The sequence below is a fragment of the Chrysemys picta genome, chromosome 25 (genome assembly GCF_011386835.1).
Source record: "Chrysemys picta bellii isolate R12L10 chromosome 25, ASM1138683v2, whole genome shotgun sequence".
In the NCBI taxonomy this organism is placed as follows: domain Eukaryota; kingdom Metazoa; phylum Chordata; order Testudines; family Emydidae; genus Chrysemys; species Chrysemys picta.
The window spans coordinates 16025365-16046540 of record NC_088815.1 but is presented as its reverse complement, the minus strand read 5'-3'; the positions used below and the strand labels follow the sequence as shown (position 1 = coordinate 16046540).

At 51.4% G+C, this 21176-nt stretch overlaps 1 protein-coding gene across 1 annotated transcript; it reads right to left on the bottom strand.

Annotated features, from left to right (window-relative positions):
* Positions 1-2435: 2435 nt before the first annotated feature.
* On the bottom strand, positions 2436-18050 carry IL12RB1 (interleukin 12 receptor subunit beta 1). The gene is made up of 15 exons (XM_005279080.4): positions 17863-18050; positions 14496-14610; positions 13417-13586; positions 12699-12856; positions 11011-11056; positions 10145-10255; positions 9892-9965; positions 9276-9492; positions 8657-8830; positions 8026-8124; positions 7051-7197; positions 6504-6647; positions 5818-5914; positions 5645-5726; positions 2436-4996 (listed from the first exon to the last, which is right to left on the bottom strand). Exons 1-15 carry the CDS (start codon positions 17900-17902, stop codon positions 4547-4549), a joined length of 2124 nt encoding a protein of 707 aa, XP_005279137.3. The 5' UTR covers positions 17903-18050; the 3' UTR covers positions 2436-4546.
* Positions 18051-21176: the final 3126 nt, after the last annotated feature.

Here is a 21176-nt window from a genome sequence, read left to right as displayed (position 1 = left end):
ACTCTCCTACTAGAGAAGGAAGGATAAAACTGGTCCTGCCCAGCTGTGCTTATTAAAAATCTCATGGCACTTTCCACAAGAGTGAATCTTGTTCATCCTGGTGCCTTTGACAAATTCCAGCTCTGATCATTGCATTCCAGCTCCCTCTGTTTTCCTTGGTGTTTCAGTTGGATTGAATATTCCCTTCATGCTCTAAACACTCGTACACGTGGCTGAGTGTTTGGAAGCAGCTGTCATGTTTCATCCTGAAGTGGTGACATTTTGATGCTGGGTGAAGCGATCCATGTGCCTCGTCTGTAAAGCACTTTGTCCTCACTCAGAATGAAAGGGGCTCCCAGCTTCTAAATAACAGAGATTTTATTGCTGTACAACTTGGAATAGAAAAAAACCAGGGTGGGTGACTATTGATGATGATAAGGTCGGTGTCTAAAGTCCATGGAAAAGTGACAAGCAAGTGAGCAGAAGAGCTAGATGTCGCATCAGGAAGTGAGAGGATGATGCAGAGCACTGATAGGTTTCTTAACTTGCCGCTACAGTTTCAGTGTTGGTGACTGGGTGAAGAACAGTCTTACTTTCCATTGCCAGGTCTAAGAGGAAAGAGCTCTCCAGTCATTTTCCAGAAGCCCTGACGCTCTGCTCCCTCCCCTAGTTGAGAAAGTCCCCTAGTCAGGTCACAACAGCCCAGATAAGCCAGAGGCCAGGGAGTGAGCTGTGATAAATGATTATAAAGACTAAGGATGAAAAACTGGCTTTGTTGGAGCCAATGGCAAAACTCCCATCTCACCCTAAGTATAGGCTCGATGTGTAGTTGGCAGCCGGTATTAAGCTGAGTGCCCCAGGGGTCAGTCTTGGGGCCAGTTTTGTTCAACATCTTTATTAACGATTTGGATAGTGGGATGAATTGCACCCTCAGAAAGTTTGCAGATGACACTAAACTGGGGGGAGAGGTAGATATGCTGGGGGGTAGGGATAGGGTCCAGAGTGACCTAGACAAATTGGAGGATTGGGCCAAAAGAAATCTGATGAGGTTCAATAAGGACAAGTGCAGAGTCATTCACTTAGGAAGAAAGAATCCTATGCACCGCTACAGGCTGGGGACCGACTGGCTAAGCAGCAGTTCTGCAGAAAAGGACCTGGAGATTACAGTGGATGAGAAGCTGGATATGAGTCAGCAGTGTGCCCTCGTTGCCAAGAAGGCCAACGGCATATTGGACTGTATTAGTAGGAGCATTGCCAGCAGATCAAGGGAAGTGATTATTCTCCTCTATTTGGCACTGGTGAGGCCACACCTGGAGTATTGCGTCCAGTTTTGGTCCCCCCACTACAGAAGGGATGTGGACAAATTGGAGCGAGTCCAGCGGAGGGCAACAAAAATGATTAGGGGGCTGGGGCACATGACTTATGAGGAGAGGCTGAGGGACCTGGGGTTATTTAGTCTGCAGAAGAGAAGAGTGAGGGGGGATTTGATAGCAGCCTTCAGCTACCTGAAGGGGGGTTCCAAAGAGGATGGAGCTCGGCTGTTCTCAGTAGTGGCAGATGACAGAACAAGGAGTAATGGTCTCAAATTGCAATGGGGGAGGACTAGGTTGGATATTAGGAAAAACTATTTCACTAGGAGGGTGGTGAAGCACTGGAATGGGTTACCTAGGGAGGTGGTGGAATCTCCTTCCTTAGAGTTTTTAAGGTCAGGCTTGACAAAGTCCTGGCTGGGATGATTTAGTTGGTGTTGGTCCTGCTTTGAGCAGGGGGTTGGACTAGATGACCTCCTGAGGGCTCTTCCAACCCTAATCTTCTATGGTTCTGTGCTCTGGGCTTGTCTCCAAGGGAATTTGTGAGCAAATGACTGTCACCTGGATTGTAATGTTCTTACATCTACAGAGATCTCACCCTGGGGATTAGTTCTCCCTCCACCCCCAGGAAAACTGTTCTGCTCTATGCCCACAATCTCCTGGTTCTTTCTAGCAAAGCTCTTGTTTATGGGAATTCCGACGAGATTGGAGCAAAGCCACACTTGCGCTCACAGCACCCCGTGGACTTCAGGCAGTGCTAGGGGCTGCTGGAATCACACGTGGATTCTAGGGACACAATCCCATTACTAACACCGTTGCTTGTTGTTTGTCTCTATTCCGGTAGTACCCAGCGGCCCAGTCAAGATCAGAGCACTGCACAAACATAGCGTAGGAGACAGTCCCTGCCCCGAACAGTTTCCCATCTAAATAGACAGAGCGAGTGAGGGAGAAAGGGATGCAACGTGCCAGCAGAACGATTGTTTGCACACTAGGTTAGTACCACAGTATTTGTTGTAGTTGGATTTTGTTGTTTTATATAATTGTTTTTTGAGGAGAGCTATCTATTTTACTCTGTGGTGGGGTGTTACATGTAATCTATGGCGGGGGGGGATAAGGAAGATAGGCAAAAAGAGAGTCACTAAAATCTGGCACATTAATGATTTATTAATAAATAAATTCACCCTACAAACTCCCAGCACTTTGCAGGACAGTGATTTTTGGTACTGTATGAGCCGAGCAGCTCTGCACGTGCATTAACCAGTGGCACTGGGACTAGATTCACCGTTTTAGGCAGCTGGTATCTTTGCAGGGTGAGGGACACGGCGGCTCCCCAACTGGGTCTCGGGTGGCTGTGTGCCCACTGAGCCTGATTCATATGCCGCTGACGTTTTTGTACAGGGAAGGTCGCTGAGCATCTGATAGAATCAGGTTTTCCCTGTACTTTCCCGAGCTGCTAAATGTTTTTGAACATTCAGCATGCACTGAGACTGTCTCCGAGAAATGTATCATATAGGCCAAACCACAAGTTAACCCTCAATCCTCAGTGCTGATTCAACCTTGCCTTAAATAAGACACGAATTACCTGCAACAGCCTAGGCTTGAAACATGAAAGCTAGTCTCTGAGCTGCACTCACGGAATAAACTCTGAGTCGAGGATTTGCTCCAATTACTGTGTGTGGCATACTGGTGCTCTCCAAGCTTCCTACTAGACCAGGGGTAGGCAACCTATGGCACGCGTGCCGAAGGCGGCACACGAGCTGATTTTCAGTGGCACTCACAATGCCCGGGTCCTGGCCACCAGTCCGGGGGGCTCAGCATTTTAATTTAATTTTAAATGAAGCTTCTTAAACATTTTAAAAACCTTATTTACTTTACATACAACAATAGTTTAGTTATATATTATAGACGTATAGAAAGAGACCTTCTAAAAACGTTAAAATGTATGACTGGCACGCAAAACCTTAAATTAGAGTGAATAAATGAAGACTCGGCACACCACTTCTGAAAGGTTGCCGACCCCTGTACTATACAAACAACGGCTTCGTAGTATTAAACTGGCAGGGGTCATTGGCACAGCAGTTGAGTGAACTAGTCTCAGCTCTAAAGACTTGACTTCAAACCCTAGCACAAGTCTGAAAAGAAGATACGTTTGTTAGTCTCCAGCTGATCCTAGTCTCCATTTTTGCATCCTAAAACCACCCCCTCATTTGGCATTATTGGGTATTTGTGCTTCTGTGCGTAGTGAGTGAACAGAGACTTGGATCTGTAACCAGCTTGTCAGTTTTAGTGACCAAAGTCTTTATCCAGGAATGATTTTGTTCAACGATTGGTATATCCTTTCCAATAGGGTCTGCGGTGCGAGGCCTGACTCAGAGACTCAGTGGTACATGGTTCTCGCGAGCAGTACACACCCTGCTCCTGAGGCCTGTGACCTGAGGGATTCTCTCTTGCTGAAAGTGAGATTGTTTGGTGTGGGGCAGCAGAGGGAACGCAAAGGTCTCCTGAAACAGACCTTTACAAACAGAGGAGCATGGTCATGTTCCTGATCAGTGCCAAGAACAAACCTCGGGGGGTTTCTTAGGTGATGAGATGATCCCCATTCTGTAAGGAAACTCCCGCCTGCAAAAGCACTACCACCAGTTATTGCCGCTGTGCAGAATATCAAACAAGGAAATGACAAGGAGTCTGGTGGCACCTTAAAGACTAACAGATTTATTTGGGCATAAGCTTTCGTGGCTAAAAAACCACTTCTTCAGATGCAAAAGCTTATGCCCAAATAAATCTGTTAGTCTTTAAGGTGCCACCAGACTCCTTGTTGTTTTTGCGGATACAGACTAACACGGCTACCCCTCTGATACTAATCAAGGAAAGGGGCTCTGGAATATGAGAAAATAGGAGACCATGGCTGGACTACGGGACCTTTTCTCACACATCAAAATATAAAGGATGTTTGAACAGTTCATTCTTCCTATTCAGTAAAAACAACTCATTGTTTTTGCTGATACAGACTAACACGGATACCGCTCTGAAACCTGTCTTCCTATTCAGTATTTCATTGTGGGACTGGGGCGCGTGTAATAAAAGACAGTCCCTGCGGCAAAGAGTTCACACTCAAAATCTGAAAACAGAGGCTGAGGTCGGAAGTCTCTCAGGAGATCTGCTGAGGCTCCTATGTCCTGCACCATGGGGTCACTGCAACCCTCGGTCTTCCCAGGCTGTCCCAAGCTGAACCCTTGTGACCAGGCTCACTCATCATGTCAAAGGTCAAAGCTGCCCCCACTCTTTATTATGACGGGCTTGTCTGAGAGCAGCAAGGAGAGCTGCACCAGAGGCCGAGAGAGCCCTGTCCGCTCCAGGGCAGCACCCTCATCTGGGTGGGGCTGAGAAGGGCCTGTGCCTACTTCGGCAAGGTTATTTTGACCACAAACACCAGCGAATTCTCTGAAATCATCTTCTTCCTGTTCCTCTTCCGCTGGGGTCAGAAGCACCTGCCTTCTATACTCAAATGGCAGGTCATTCTCAGAGCCTGCCTGCCCCTCCTTGGCCTGTAACATCTCTGCCGTTTCTTCAGTCCCGGCGTAGAGATGCAGCGAGCGAGTCTCTGTGTTCGTGTCAGGTTCCCCTTTGTCTGAGATAAATTCGGTCACCAGCGGTTCTGTGGGGCTGACTTTCTCTGACAGCTCCACAAAGCCTAGCCGGGGCTTCACCTGGAAAGGACAAAGCACGTATTCAGTGCAAAACAGCCTGATGTGCGGCATGTGTGTGTCAGTCATCTGTGCGCTGAGTACAAACCATCCTGTCGACATGCCGAAGGCAGAACAGACCCTGGTGCATTTCAGGCAAGAAGCGACACAATTCCAAGCTCTCAGACCCTGCCTGGGCCACCAGGCTGTTGGGACGCAGGTCACATGTGCAGCACGCTGAATTAGGGCCTATGATTGGATTCCCTCTAGCTACTGGCCACAGCGACTCTAAGAGCCTGCTACTTGGGGAGCGCTTCCTGAACTTGGGTGGGAAAAGACCTGTGTTTTGGGAGCTGAGGGACCCAGTTTCAAATCCTGCTGCTGACTGTGGGTCTGTATATCTATGGCACCTGGTCCAGACCTTTCCCTCCCTATGTTAGGCCTTTTGGGGCAGGGTTTGGGGGTTAGATGTGTTCAAATTAATATTTTATTGGCACATTGTTCAGCAATTACATGAGAGCTGCAATGTCTGATTTGATCACAACTCCCCATGTAGCTTTGCTCTCCCTCGGACAATGGTCTGACTTGTGTCTCATGAGTTATCTCCTTCCCCCCAGCAGAGCTGGCCTGTAGCTTCTTCCCAGGGGTGAGAGTTCGGGGTCAGAGACTCACCGGGCTCATCTCCTCAGCTGGGAACTTGATGGCTTCGCTGTCCTTGGGGTTGGGCAGAGGCGGGAACAGCACTTTCTTGGCCCTGGAAGACGATGGCAGAGGTTGGTTAACTGCAGAAGAGCGAAAGGGCAGGGAGAACGGGAGCAATGGGAGAGCAAAGTCCGTGCATTCACCTCTTTTTGATGAAGTGGTAAAACACAGCCAGGACAGGGACGCCTAGGAAAATACTGAGGTACCTGAGGTTGAGCTTCCACTCTGCAGGGTTGGGACCTAGGAGGAAACACAGTTCTGCTCTTAGAGCCCTCTGGAACCGGCATTACATGGGACAAGGAAAACATGCCGGCTTTGTACAAGTGACCATCCCTCACCCTGCCCCGGTCCCAGTGTCCCGCTGACAGCACTTGGCGTTCGTTCCCAGCCAAGAAGGCAGTGAAGGGACTAGCCTAGCCTATGGCTGAGCCTCGAGGTGGCCACTCTGAGGGCATGAACATGGATAGTCTCCTTCCCCCAGCACAATCCCTGGTTGCTTTCCTTGGCACGCCACCCTTCCCAGGAGAGGCGTGAGTTGGTGTCCTGTGCTGGTCCCTTGTTTCTGCTGGGAACGTCCACACTGCAGTTGGAAGTGAGCAGCCCCGGGGGAGAGAGTGGGGCTAGCGGGGGCTCGAGCAGTGAGGACATGGCGGCTCGGGCTGTAGCTTGGATCTCGATCCTGGGGGGACAGGCGGGCTTGAGAGCACAGCTCCCACCTGAGCTGCTTGAGTCCCTCTAACACGGGTCTGTGACAGCTCCTGCAACATGTTCACTTCAGTTCCCGCCCTGGGCCAAGCAAACATGGAGGGAAGGATCCACTGGCTGTTACCGAGCTTCGTGGTCTTAAACAGGTGCTGGGGACTGCAGGGCCCATCTCCGTCTGCTGTGGCTGCCTGAATCCTAACTCGATAGGAGGTGCTGGGCTGCAGGTCCTGGAGGGTGTAGTGTGTCGCTGAGGAGTTCGCTTCATGACCTGATTAGATGAAGACTGATTAATTGAGCTATCAACAGCATGGAAACCCCTCCCAATTCTGCTTTCTTTCTGAAACAGCTTGTCCCAGTTTCAATTCTTAAACTGCTTACCACACCCTCCACCTACAGAACAGGGGCCCATCAGCCCCCTTCCTTCCTCCCGTCTCTCTTTCTCTCTCCCTGCCCTGCCCAGCTTCTCTCTGCGCTCCTGTCCCTAGATCTATTTGGCACATGGACTCACTGACCGTTCTAGAGCAGGAGACAAAAGAATCAGGTGCGCTCACTGTCTGATTTCTGCCCAGCTCGGTCATGCGGACTGCCTGCGAGCCTGGCCATGCCGCAGCCCGCTGGGGTCGGTAACGCGTTGGAAGGGAGAAAGGCAAAGCGAAGTGTTTCACACTCACATGCCGTTCCGTTGTCCTGCTCGCTTGTGTAGCAGATAATGTATTTCTTCAGCATGCCGGGGCATTGGGAGAGCGGTGACGGCTTCCACAGCAGGAAAGCAGAGTTCGCTGTGATGTTCCGGATGTGAATGGGCCCATCAAAAGAAGCTGTGAAAGGGGAGGTAGGAAAGAAAAGCAGTAATTGGCTGAGTGCACATGGATTCCCAGCTAGAAAACAGGCCGGGAAGCCATGGATCTTCTCATCCCGGCTCATTTCATCTGCCCATAACCTGCTACCTTCAGTTCACTGGATCACAAGAGACAAACTAAATGGTTTAGGGAAAATAAGAACTGACCACATGAGTCTTCAGCCTTTGCTTGAACACAAACTGAGCCCTTAGAGGGCTGCTTGTCCCTAAAGAATTCCTGCCTCTGCGGAGTGAGGATTATACAGGCATCTTGCTTTCCCACGAAGACAGACCAGTGCTCTGAAGAGCCACCCTGCGAGCCATGCGGGTTTGGGAAAGGCCCCTTGTGTAGGGCTGGGGAGGACTTCCCCTTGCCCTCTTGCATCTGTTCTTGTCATGCACTTATTGCGTGACATAAAACTGAGATGGTCCATTCTGCAGGGCAGGGACTGTGGCTTTGTTTGTTTCTCTGAGGGGCCTAGCACATTTTGCGCAGGGCCATAATGAATAATTTCTTGCTCCCTGGGTGAGGGCAGAAGGCTGCACGGAGGGAGGGGTGTTTCGGCTCTGGGAGGGGTTATTACTACATGCAACTGGCCAATTTTTAGAACATGAGAAAAGAATCCCTCCCCCGAACAATGCATTTAAAAAGAAATAATTCCACCATCAGCCCCTCTCTTCTGATGATCACAGGCCCTGCCTACCCCAGGTCATCTGTGAATCACACTCTGCCCAGCACTTGTGTGATAAAAGCAGTTTTAGTGGGTCTTGCCCTTCCCCAGTGGAAACACACCATATGCAGACTTACTGTTTGTAGCAAAGTGGTACATGGAACCGAACGTCCAGTGCTTCTCTGGTCCCCCTCCGTGAATGGCAATTCTGTAACACTTCCTGGGTTTCACTGTCCCTGGAGCATAAAACCAGGAGACATCATCAAACCTCCCCACACGCCCCCCTCAGATAAGGGGATGGGAGTGACCTTTCTGTCTGCACTGCCTGATCCCCAGGGGAGGGCCTGGCTGCGCCATGGTGTGACTAGGACTGGGCCACAACAGTCACTGAGAGGCAGGCTGCATATCTCAGCTAATTTCCCGACTTCGCCAAGTCGAGTGAGTTTCCAGCATACGTAAAGGAACACTGTGAGAGGCCAAAACATGGACAGGCCCCAAATGACAGCTGGGCTCATCTGCAAATTGAACTTGGAAAGCACGGCTGGCTTTGGCACCAGATCGAACCATGCACTTGCCTCACCCTGACTCTTCCCAACTCTGATGCAGAGATTCAGGCTGACTGCCGGGGTTTTGGATCAGGCCGGCTGTTACCACAGGGGCATTTAGTTTCCAAACAACTAGCAGAAGAGGAGGGTCCCCGTTGGGAGGGCGCTGGGAGAGGGAGGCTGAAGAAAGGTATGTTAAAGAGGTGGGTTTTGTCCTTGTTACCTGTATCCACATAGCTGTCCTTTTCAAATAATTGTTTGTGGATACATTCCTCTTGGTCCTCCTGCGGCTCTTCCAGGGATTGCTTCTCAAAGCAGTAGAAGGTCCCATTGGTCTTTGCTGCCCACTGCACTGTCACGCTGCTGCCAGCCGAGCTGATGTTCAGAAAGCTCATTTCTGGGAGGAAATACAAGGAGACATTTCAGCAGAAATACGGCACCAACGGCATGAAGACATGGCACCAAATTCACGGCATCCAGGGGCAGGAAGCACTGGGGCAGGGGCACAGTCTAGTTCTCTGTTCGCCATCTACCCAGAGCCCTGATCCTGCAGTTGCTCAGAGAGGGAGATGTGGGCTCTTGTCTCCCTGGCAGAGGCCTCACAACATGGAGAGCTTTGGGGATGCAGTTAGTTAAAATCCCAAAGAAGGAAATAACCCAGGGAAATGGCTGTGAGTTGCTATGCCATGGAACCCAATGCTCTGTCTTCAGTCCCTGTCTGGGGCCACGGCAGCAGGGCCAGCAGTGAATGGGTCTGATCCTTTCAGGAGACTTGTTAGGGTAGTGGCTCTTTGGACGGACCGCTGGTCCGAGGCCGGGAGGGGGAGCCAAGGTCTCTGTACCTGTGCGATATTCTGGAGGAATGCGGTACGTCTGCACAGGACCTCTCCCTGCTGGGTTAGATGCGCTCATAGAAAGGTGATACTCTGCCCCAGAGAGAGCCAAGGTCAGCGTCGTCTCGTCCTTTTCAGGGACCTCCTTCTTCAGCTCTGTGCATCTGCACGCTGGCATGTAGAGAGCCAGCATGTAAGTGACTTTCCACTGCTCCTCACGGGCTTCCTGACAGGGGTTTGGAAGGGTGACAGTAAGTGACAAGATCCTGGCTCCCCTGAAGCGCGCTGTGTGTGTGTGTCTTGGGTAAATGCTCGTGCAGTCTGGGCTTGTTTGCAGGCCTCATTCAGTGGCCAGGAAGCTGCTGTCACAGCTGCTGTGTTACTGTGGCCGTAACCACCATCAGATTGAACACATCACAGACCCATCTGGGCTCTGAGTCGGGGAGGATGTCGGCACTACAGCTTGCATCCTGATTGGACAAGACGTAGCCCTGTCACAGGGGAGTTAAAGCACCACCTGAGGCCCCATTCACACTGCGCACGGGAACTGCATTGTGACAGGGTCCCCGGACCTGACTGCGTGTGTCTGGTGGTGGAGCTGTGTCCCATCCACACACTGCATTACCTGCCAATGGAATGTCACGTTTCTCTGCCCGTTCCTCCCGAGTCTCCCCACCGTGTAATTCACCTCTGGAATTTCTGGAACAACAGCAGGGAATTCTGGCCACCTGTTCGTTTATCTCTGCAAAGTCCTGCCCCCTGGCTTTCCTCCCCTCAGCTGCCACTTCTTGCCTAACTTCATTTTCCTCCCCTCCCCCACAGGCAGCCTCTCTTCTAAGCCCTTCAGCCCACAGAGTGAACCAGGTGAAATCTCGCACCCTCAGGAACAAAGATGGATTTGCTCCAGTCGCTCCAGTAGCTGCTCCAATGGGCCGTTTTGTGCCGAATCTGGACTTCGCAGGCTGCTGTTGTTCCCAAGTTGCATATCACTAAAGAAAACCAAGACAGTGGGGACTGAGTGAACAATCCAGCAGGAGTTTTCAGCTTCGTGTGTGCACCGTGCCCTTCTGGCTGCCATGGAGCCGAAGCCTGGGCCTGTGGGGTCAGAGAGGCTTGGGTCCCCTGAGCATCAGAACGGAATTCATGGGACACTACTCTTACTTGGTGCTACTGGGGGCTTAAGGCCACGCTCGTGTCAGATGAGAAATTACCGCCCAGCAAGAGCGTGAAGGAGCAGGTGGGGGTTTGAGTGACTGGCAGTGCATGGATTTGATCAGCAGCTGTAATTCTGAATGCCTGGAAAGGAGCAGAGGGTGGAGAGAGGAGGCGACTGGGCACTCCCCCAGCTGCAGCGTGTCTCACAGAACAGAGGTTTTGCCACCGCTTTCCTCTAATGACACCCGCTCTCGGTTTCTCTCCCTTTGAGGGCTGTGTATCCGTTCCCCTGGCGCTTCCGAGGGGGTCTTTGTGGGACGTGGGGACTCAGCGCAAGGGCTTAGAGGCTGTGAGCAGCCGCACAAATCTGGTTCATACATAAACCAGAGCTGGGCAATAGCGGTGTTGATTCGGAGGCTGAGAGGGCTCCTCTCCTAGGAACGTGCAGTGATATCGAGAGGAACTCTTGGGCAGAAGGTGCAGGGAGGGTCCCCAGGCCTTCCCAGCAGGTGTTTCTCGCGCTGTGCTGGGAGCAAGAGCTTGAAACGGCATTGACTGTATCTGCGAGGGTACAGTATGATAAGCTGACCTGTGATGTTGTTACCCTTGTATTCACCTCGTGTCTGACACGCCACCTAAAAACAAACCGGACAAGGCTTATACAAAGGCAGTATTTCTTCACACAGCACCCAGCCGCCCGGTGGAACTCATTGTCAGGGATGTTGTGAAGGCCAAAAGTATAACTGGGTTCAAAAAAGGATTAGATGAGTTCATGAAGGACAGGTCCAGCAATGGCTATTAGCCAAGATAGTCAGGGACACAACCCCATGAACTGAGTGTCCCTAAACCTCTGACTGCCGGAAGCTAGGACTGGGCGACGGGATGGATGCTCAATGACTGCCCTGTTCTGTTCACTCCCTCTGACACATCTGGCACCGGCCACTGTTGGAGGACAGGACACTGGGCTAGACGGACCGTTGGTCTGACCCAGTGTGGCCATTCACATGTTCTTGTAAAGTGCTTTGGTGGTGGGGAGCCCACCTCTTATGAGCCTCCTGCAAGGAGTTTTCTGCAAAACAAACACAGCAGGAGAGAGAGAGTCTGAGACCGTCAGGGGCAAAGCTGGCACTTTCTCCGCAGGAGCAACTCCTGCGGTTTCATTGCTCTGTGAGAAGGATCGAGGCACCTGCTCCATCCCAGAACAGTGCGGATCGCAGTGCTAAAAAATGAGAACTTGGGAGCAAGCATCCAAGTTCTGGCCCTCTGGCCTGGTCACTGTTTAATCCACCTCTGCCGGGATTACAAAGCCCAATAGGACAACTCTCCAAATGATTATCTCCAGATGGCGTTCAGCCCCAGCCCGGGGCTCTATGCCCTGACATCAGTGACTGGCAGGGGAACCCGGGCCCACCCTCTACATCAGTTCAAGCCCAGGGACCCAGCAATCAGGTCTGCTCAGTTCCAGTCCTTGTTGCTGTTTCCCTGGGCTCCTTCCTGCCCAGCCTCTCTCTCCTCTTGCCTCTTTCTGGGTTTGCCACTGGAGCTTCCTCTACTCCCTGTGGCTACTTCACCCCTGCCATGCCTCTTGCCAGAGTCCTTCCTCCAGGGCAGGCTCTCTGGGCTTTCTCTCCCCTTGGAGTCTCTCCTTGTCCCTGACATCTCCCTCATCCCAGGGACCGACTGCAGCCCCTTTCTGCTCTCAGCTGCTTGGCTCTCTAGTGCTGGGCTTCACTCTGTTAACCCTGGTCCTCCTGCTCAGGTGAGCCCAAGAGACTAACTGGCCTCTCAGGCCCTCACTAGCCCCATCCCCCAGCGCTGGTGTGGGGTGCTGGGGCCTGGGTGCTGTTGGCCGGTGCAGTGTCTGAGAACGACTTCACTGGAAACAAACTGCGGGGTTTTATTATTATTATCTGGGTTTTTCCTCCTATGTAATCCCTGCCAACAAGCCCGAGATCCTGTCACGGGTGAGAGCATAATCCATCCCTGGGAAAGAAGGGGAGACGTTATTATTCAACAAAACAGATGGAAGGAGCAGCTGGGCTGCGGGAAATACGTCACCAGGGCACTGAGCTGCTCAGGCCCTGGGTGCACTAGACGTACTTACATAATGGTAATGACCATTAATGACCATCAGCTTCTGCAACCAGCGTCCTCGCCGTGGGATTACTGGGAGGAGACGTCGTGAGCCTGAGCAGGGTTGGGGTCACCCGCCTTAGCATCCCTGCCCCTTGGGACTTCACTTTTCTGAGGGCGGGTCACTGTGTCTGTTCCACCCACCTGTGTCCATTCAGTGCCCTTCATCCGTCTGTACCGAGCTTCCCTTCGTAACGGTTCGTATCTGACAGTCCAGTTATCTAGCTGCTGCAGTGTCAGCGTCAGGGTACCATTGGATTTAGAGAATGTTATTTGATCAGGCGGCAGCGGATCCAATTTGACTGGAATTACAATGTGACAATCGGAGTTATTGGGGCTTGTAATAGGTGGGGCAAATGGGTGGAGGGGGCGTGTGATTCAACAGGGCCAAGGGAACCTCAGAAACAGATCACGTGTGTGCACATACATGCAAACACATATATGCACATGCGCGCACACAAACACGGTGGTGTCCATGTCACAGAAAACCCCAGCACAGGTGCCACCAGCTGCCTGCTGCCATGTTGGGAGACCCAGGAGAGAGGCCCAGAGCTAAATGGCTGTGGAAACTGAGCTCCTCTCTTCTGCTAGCCCCATCTGGGGCAGAGCTGGGGGCCACAGTAGCGGGATAACATGTGGAGCCTCCCCTGCCACTGTCGTCCTTTGGGCAGGACTGAGGATGTCAGTCCAGCTGCTTTCACAAGCGGTAGATTTTGCATCACAGGGAAGCAGCTGTTTGCTTCCTAAGGAGGCTCATGCGGCCCCCTGCTAACCCAGCGGCAGCAGCAAGGGAGCTGGCATTAGCCCCTGCCCCAGCCAGGGCCAGTGTTACAAAGAAAGCACACTTCCGAGGGACGCTTACTGGCATTCTCCAGTTGCAAAGTGATGTTCTGGGTCCTCTCAACTCTGCCTCCACTGTGGGATTCCACCCAGGCGGTGAGGTTCGGGAGGAGCCGCAGTGTCCGATAAGAAAAGCGGTAGTGAGTGGAGGACGCTGCGTTGAATTCCTTGCAGGGATGGGTGCTGTGATAACTACGGAAGGAAGAAAGCTGGTTGCTGCAGTGCCAGGGTGGGTCCGTTATTGACTGCAGCGTGTCTGGTGTGCGGTGCCATAGTGCCGCTGCTACCCATTGTTACACAGGCCTTGCATTGCTCTAGCCAGCCTTGGCCAGGGACCGCGAATGGGATGAAAGCTGGAACCCCCTGCTCTTGGCGAAGGCCCACCCGCTGCCTTACTCTAACCGGGCTAGATCCTGAGTGTGTCTGAGCGAGGCCTGCGCCGGCTGTGCCAGGCACAGTTCAGGGCAACATGGCCAGCGGTGATGGAAGGGAGCGAGCCAATCTGCTTGTCTCCACCCTCTTCCCTATGCTTGAGCCAGAGGGCCTAACGCGCACACTCTGCAGCCCCAGCGCTGAGTCTTATCCCTCTGGCTGGGTGCTCAGGCCGCCTGGCATTCAAATATCTTCACCTTCCACAGGTACAAACTGTCTGCAGGCTTCCGCGCAGGAACTCTCGCTTGTTTCTAGTGCCTATGTACAGGGTCCTGGCAGAGAATTTAGGGAGATGGATGAATGCTAAGTTCCCCACCTCCCTGTCCATATCCTACCTACCCCATCACCTTCACTGGCATTCCACTTACCCTCCCCTCCAGTGGATTTCTGTCTTTCTGTCCCCTGTTGCCTTCTCTGCCTTCTATCCATCATCCATCTCATTACCTGACATCCCAAAAACGTACTAGTGAGTTCATTTTGTGTGCTTTGAGATGTGCCACGATACCTTCTCCATCACCACCACCCACTCCCTGGTGCATGATGCAGGTGGGTTTTTATTTGCTTGATCTACCTATCCATCTCTATTGTACCCATCAGGTAGGCAGACAGCGTCATCACAGCACTATCCTTTCCACTCACGTGGTCCCCCTGTTGGGGCTTCCGACTCACCAGAACTTAAGAATATAGGTGGCATTTCCTGACGTGGCCTTAGCTCTCCAAGCGCAGGTGAAATTGCATTGAATGCAGTTCCTGTAGCAAACCAAATCCGGATCCTCCGTGGAGCCTGCGGGATACAAAGAAGCAGTTGGAGTTGTTCTTTCCTGTTCGATTTCCTTAGCAGATGTGCAGTGTTAGGAATTACCAGGACTATGTGTAGTGGCCAGTGTCTGTACAGGGCAGGGACTGGCAGGAACCACTTAGGCTACAGAAACTCAGGGGTTTGCCAAAGTGTTGTTTTCCTTTCCGCCTGCCCACACAATGGGCTGCAGGTTTTCACTCCCTGCCAAGTGACCCTGCCCTCTGGAGCTGGATTCAAGGTCCAGGGCAAAACTTTACCAGGATCCATAGGAACTGCCCTACACGACAATGGGCTGTGCCTGTGACAAAGAGAGAGGCACTTTTCCAGGCCTGGCCTTCGATTCTAGCCTTGGGCTGCCTGATAATGGTAATGGGCTAAACCCCAGCACAGGGGTGAGCATCTGCAGCACGCCTTCTTCCTCTGCTCGCAGCACATGCTGCAGTGGCCGGGACCAGCATTTACCTCTGCTTCTTTGTCTGTCTTTTGGGTTTTCAAGCCTTCAGAGATATGCCCCCCCTCCCAAGTGCAAGAAAGACTATGGGATCATCTGAGGCTCTGTGGGAAGCCTGCTTTCAGCCCGTCTAACTGGGGAAAGCACCTGTACCCTCTCCATTAGCCACAGGCTGAAATGAAGCAAGCCCCCCAGGTCCACAGCAGATCTGCCCTTCTCTGCAGGAAGGGTAAGAAGGGTTTGATGCTTCCAAACTGCAAGTTTGTCTGTGTGTGCAGGGGTACGTCCAAGGGTGTATGGGAGAGAGAGAGAGAGTACGTGAGGGACTGTGACTGGTGCCTCTGTGTATGCTAAAGAACATGTGCAGGCGGTGGATGAGTGTATGAGTTCGTATGGGGCAGAGGGAGAGATTGGGGAGGAGAGAGAGAGAGAGATTCTGTTTGCATGTGGAGTAAGAGATAAGGTCTATGTGGCATTTGTGTTTGCATGAGGTGTGTGGGAGGGGGGAAGAATGTGTGTGGTTTACACAGCCTCCTTGCAAGGCTTCTGTTTCTCTCTGCTCAAAGTCCTGGTGAGCGCATCAGATCCCCAGAGGAAAATCACCTCTGTCTGAAGGGCACTAGGTAGCTACAGCCCCTATGACTTACGGGACAACAGCTCCCCAGGTGTCGCGTTGGGATAGCCTGGGTGGAGGAATAATTTTCATTTGTGACATGCAATGCAATTTTGTTTGTTCTTATTGCTTTTGTAACAGTTTCAGGCAGATTGTGTAAAAAGGCCAGTAGCTGCAGGCTGTGTCCTGCCGATAATAGCTTTCTTTGAAAGCGTAATAAGCCTTGTGGATGGGGGGAAGCGGTAGATGTGGTATATCTTGACTTTAGTAAGTCTCTTGATACTGTCTCGCATGACCTGCTCATAAACAAACTAGGGAAGTACAACCTCGATGGAGCTACTATACGGTGGGTGCAAAACTGGTTGGAAAACCGTTTCCAGACAGTGGTTCACAGTCAGGCTGGAAGGGCATATTGAGTGAGGTCCCACAGGGTTCCCAGTTCTGTTCAATATCTTCATCAATGATTTAGATAATGGCATAGAGAGTACACTGATAGTGTTTGCGGACGATACCAAGCTGGGAGGGGTTGCAAGTGCTTTGGAGGACAGGATTAAAATTCAAAATGATCTCGACAAACTGGAGAAATGGTCTGAAGTAAATAGGATGAAATTGAATAAGGACAAATGCAAAGTACTCCACTTAGGAAGGAACAATCAGTTGCACACATACAAAATGGGAAATGACTGCCTAGGAAGGAGTATAGTGGAAAGCGATCTGGGGGTCATAATGGATCACAAACTAAATATGACTTGACAGTGTAACACTGTTGCAAAAAAAAGCAAACATCATTCTGGGATGTATTAGCAGGAGTATTGTAAGCAAGACACGATAAGTAATTCTTCCGCTCTACTCCGCGCTGATAAGGGCTCAACTGGAGTATTGTGTCCAGTTCTGGGCGCCACATTTCAGGAAAGATGTGGACAAACTGAAGAAAGTCCAGAGAAGAGCAACAAAAATGATTAAAGGTCTAGAAAACATGACCTATGGGGGAAGATTGAAAAAACTGGGTTTGTTTAGTTTGGAAAAGAGAAGACAGAGGGGAACATGGTAACAGTTTTCAGGTACATAAAAGGTTGTTACAAGGAGGAGGCAGGTAAATTGTTCTTATTAACCCTGAGGATAGGACAAGAAGCAACAGGCTTAAATTGCAGCAAGGGAGGTTTAGGTTGGAAATTAGGAAAAATTAACTGTCAGGGTGGTTAAGCACTGGAATAAATTGCCTAGGGAGGTTGTGGAATCTCCATCATAGGAGATTTTTTACACAAACACCTGTCAGGGTTGATCCAGATACTTAGTCCTGCCTTGAGGGCAGGGGACTGGACTAGACGACCTCTTGAGGGGTGCCATAGGATCCAGGCAGCTGGCCATCTCCAACTCAATAAGGCTGGGTGCACTCACGGGCTAGGTGCTGAGCAAAGACCCTTTCCCCCCCCCCCCGCCTCTCAGGGGACTGGAAGCTCATTTCTCACTGCAGAATGATTGTGAAGAATCGGACACTTTCCCCCAGCCAGGAGCAAGGCCTGGCACTGCAGCACCTTTGAGTGTCCCCAGGGCACTATGAACGAGACATCTCGGGGGGGCTTGTGCCATTGTGGGGAGATTCGGCTCAGGACAACAAAAAGGAAGGGGAAAAAAGCAGCGATAGGAGTAAGGTGATCAGGAAATGCAGCTCCCCTGACCAGTCCCGCTGCCAGGCCAACTCAGCTCTCTGCACTAGAGATGCGCAGCCTAGGAATAACTAACCCAAACGTTGCCACTTCAGGAATTCAGATGCAGGGCCAAACGTAACAGACGTTGGCCAGAAAATACGGGCTCCTGAAATGGAGGGTTCATCTCCTCCCAGCTGCACCAGCCTCATACGCATTCTGGGACAGCTGCTCTAGAAGGGCTTCGGCCCGTGGCGGAACCGCAGAAACTTTTCCAGTGGCTCCTGCTCCCTTTTGCCCAGGGCCGATTCTCAGCACTGAGCCCTTGTAATTGAGTTGTGACCCTGTCCCTGTTGCTTTAGACATAATCCCCAACCCCAACCCAAAACAGCAACGATTTACAGCTAAACCCCTGGTCTGTGAGAGTGAGAGTAAGTGGAGGGGAAGCCTCGTTATCATCCAGCATCGCTCCTCTGATGGTTCTTTTAACGGTATCTTTAATCTCCGTATACCACAGAATCACTTACCGCTCAGCACTAGCGCAGCCAGCAACAGCAGCCAACTCATCGTCTGTCCCGTTGCTCCCACACAGTAACCGAGGGGAACAGGCACCGAGGGCTCAGCACTTGCTGACTTTACTCCATGAACAGTGACCCTCCTGAGCCTCACAGAGCTCCTGGACTCAGAGCAATCTCTGACAACTCATCTGGCACTCGCGTTTCTCATAAAAGGTGACAAATTTCCCCATGCATACTAAAGGTGCTCACACATTGGAGCAGAAACTGAGGTGTCATTAGATGCCTCACTCTTACCAAAAGCAAAAGAGAAACAGAAAAAATGATTCCACTTTGATATGTGCACCACTCTGTTCAGTCACTTCGGGGATGCATCACCAAAGCCACAAGATCACCACACGTAGAAACCGGAGAGAGAAGAGCAAAGTAAGCAAAAGCATTGTGTTCTTACGGACCCCACACTGGAGTCCATCTCCATCACACTGACATCAGTTTAGTTACTGCAGATTTACATCAGCGTAACTGAGATGAGAATCTGCCTGACACATCCAGGTGTGCATGAGTGTGTGTGTTCGAACGTCTCTTATATCCAGAGTATGACTCCGTGTGTGTGTGTGTGTGTGTGTGTGTATGTGCACGCGTTTGTAGGGACGGGTGAGTGTGTTTGCCGTGCATGAAGAAACTTCTCCTAGTTTAGGATTTCTAAGGCAAGGTTATTTCAGAGAAAAACTAATCTCTTTAAAGAGGCGCTTTCATTATGAGGAGAACACGGAGCTGCGATTCCTCCTCTGATGAAATCGTTCCCTTAAGCCCTAGCTTCCCCTTTGATCGGATCCTGGCATGATCCCTTGCTTATGATACCACGGCCTGCTGTAGAAATAACTGTGACTGTAATAAATTCAGCACAGCAGTTTCACTGGAGGATCCACAAGAGGAGAAGATGGGCCAGGATAGAAAAACCTCTTTGTTTAAATAAAGAAGTAATTAGCAAACGTGCCTGGGGAGAGGACAAAGCCCTCAGGAAAGTTTACAAGAAGCTAAGTTTTATGTAAAATGTGTTTGAAATTTCCCCCTCATGCCAGTTCCCTGGGTCTAGACTTGAAGCGAGTGGCCATTACTGCTGTTCACCCTAGAAGACTCTCTCTACATGAGTCTGACCTCTTGGGCTCTTAGGGTATGTCTACACTGCAATCAAACCAACAAACCCCACGACAGCGCCCGTCTCAGAGCCCCAGTCTGCTGACTCAAGCTCATGCTACAGGGCTGGAACCAGAAGTGCAGACGTTCCTGTTCAGGCTCTGACACCCAGTCAGAGGGTTGGGTCTCAGAGGCCAAGCTCCAGCCTGAGCGTGAATGTCTACATGGCTGTTTGTAGTCTTGCGAATCCAGAGTCAGTTGACCAGGGCTCTGAGACTCTGTTGTGCTATTGGTTTGTTTTGCAGGGTAGATGTAGCCTTAGAGGCACCTTCCAGCCAAGGGTCTCAAGCCGTTTACAAACATCAGGGAATGAGGCCTGCTACACCCTGGCCCAGAGAGGGCCCCCCAAACGAGTGGTGGTGTGACAGAGCCATCCAGGTTTGGCCCAGCCACCCCCCCCCACCATCATGACAGAGGGGGCCGGGCCAAACCAGAGTGGCGCTGTGACCCCATGTGCCAGTCGCAATGCTCAGAGTAGGGATCTGGGTGCAGCCCGTGGGGTAGGAGCCGCCATTGTGGGGTGAGGGTGGAGTGGGCCTAGATCAGGGATGGGCCTATTATAGGGTCTGCTGGCTGCCATGAATATTCCTAAGTGTTCTGCCTCTTTTGCCCATAACTAACTTCCTCACCCTCATCATGTCAGGGTGTCCTTAGCCTATAGGCGAGTACATTAATTATCCCAAACTTGTTAGCACATACATCAGTAGGTTACTATGGTAATCCTGCAGCTATGCACCTGCTGAGGTTGCTATCTCAAAATACCCAAAACCAGTATCAACTGACTTCTCGTGGTTGCCAATCAGCGTTTTATGCAAGATCGCAGCAAAACTGCATTTTGCACAATAAGATCTTGTGCACTGGTTCTCCCTTCTCTTCAGGTGTCAGTATATAATGCCACGAAAGCTTATGCCCAAATAAATCTGTTAGTCTTTAAGGTACCACCGGACTCCTTGTTGTTTTAATAAGATCTCAAGGCATCTTGTGACTTAGGATCACTGCTGGTCAACTTACTTACATTAAGGCTCCTAGGCCCAACTGCCTTATGCTAATATTTGACAGGGTTGGGCCTGGAGGTTCCGTGTATTAGTGCTAGAGATGAGATCTTCTCTTAAGGGAGGTTTAAAATCCAGAATGTATCGCATAAGCTACACCGAGGAGGGTGCTAGAAGATAGGCCCCAACCCTTTACAGGAGTAGAACCTGAGGCTTCCCTCCCTCGCTTACATGTGCTTGGCCGTTGTGCTGGGCCCCAGTGCGCCATTGCTGCTCGCCAGGACTCCTCTTGCAGTGCAGAGCGCTCCCAGCCCTGCACTAGCAGGGCTAGACTGTACCCCAGGCACTGGGTGATGCAATGAAACCTCCTCTTCGTAAAACAGCACAGGTACCTGCGAAGGTTGGGAACCACTGACCGAGAGCCCAGCAAGAGGGCATGTACTTGGATAAGCCTGTGTTGTCCCTCCAGTAGCCTTGGCTTGGCAGGTCCTGGAGCTACTATACTTCTGCAAATACTGTGGTTCCCTCGTCTGGTTGCCTGCGATTATGGAAGGGAGGCTGAGTGAGTCTAAGTCAGGGGACAGCACACAGGGACAGCATCTTCCTGAAAGCAGCTTCCTCTTTGACAGCGCCACACAGGCTGCAAGGCAGATCTCCGGGTACTCTGCAACTCTGTCTGAGAATGGTGAAAGAGGACCAGAGCAAGAGGAAATGTCTGCAGACAACACGGTGACAGAGCTGCCATTCTCTGAGTGACAGAGAATTCACTTCCTCTCCTCTAGCGTTGTGTCTGAGCCAGCAGTATCTTGCTGAAGATTAGAATTGTAGCCCAGTACTAGACCCAGAAAGCAAACCCCACTTTTGGGAGGATGAACAACACCTGGCCAAGCAGAGGTGTCCACTCCAAACTAAAGGTCAGATTATACCATGCGACTGTGCTGACTGCAGCTACCGCTCCCCCGGCACGCAGCCCCTATCAGCTGCCTGGTGCACCCGTCCGCTGAGTGCCGCATGCGACCCACGGCGGGAGGAGGTGGCAGGTGCGAACATGCGTAGTAGGGAAAGCTTGTTCCCTACGCCCCCACCTGCTCCTCCCCTCTCCTCATCCTATGCAAGGCTGTCCCCTAGCGCCTACGC

Excerpts from the sequence above, each read along its gene's own strand:
- IL12RB1 (XM_005279080.4), bottom strand. The coding sequence starts at position 17,902 with ATGAGTTGGCTGCTGTTGCTGGCTGCGCTAGTGCTGAGCG. Across the intron at positions 5,727-5,817 it reads TACCACTTCATCAAAAAGAG|GGCCAAGAAAGTGCTGTTCC; the intron begins GTGAATGCACGG and ends ATCGTCTTCCAG. Across the intron at positions 4,997-5,644 it reads CAGCTGAGGAGATGAGCCCG|GTGAAGCCCCGGCTAGGCTT; the intron begins GTGAGTCTCTGA and ends TGTCCTTTCCAG.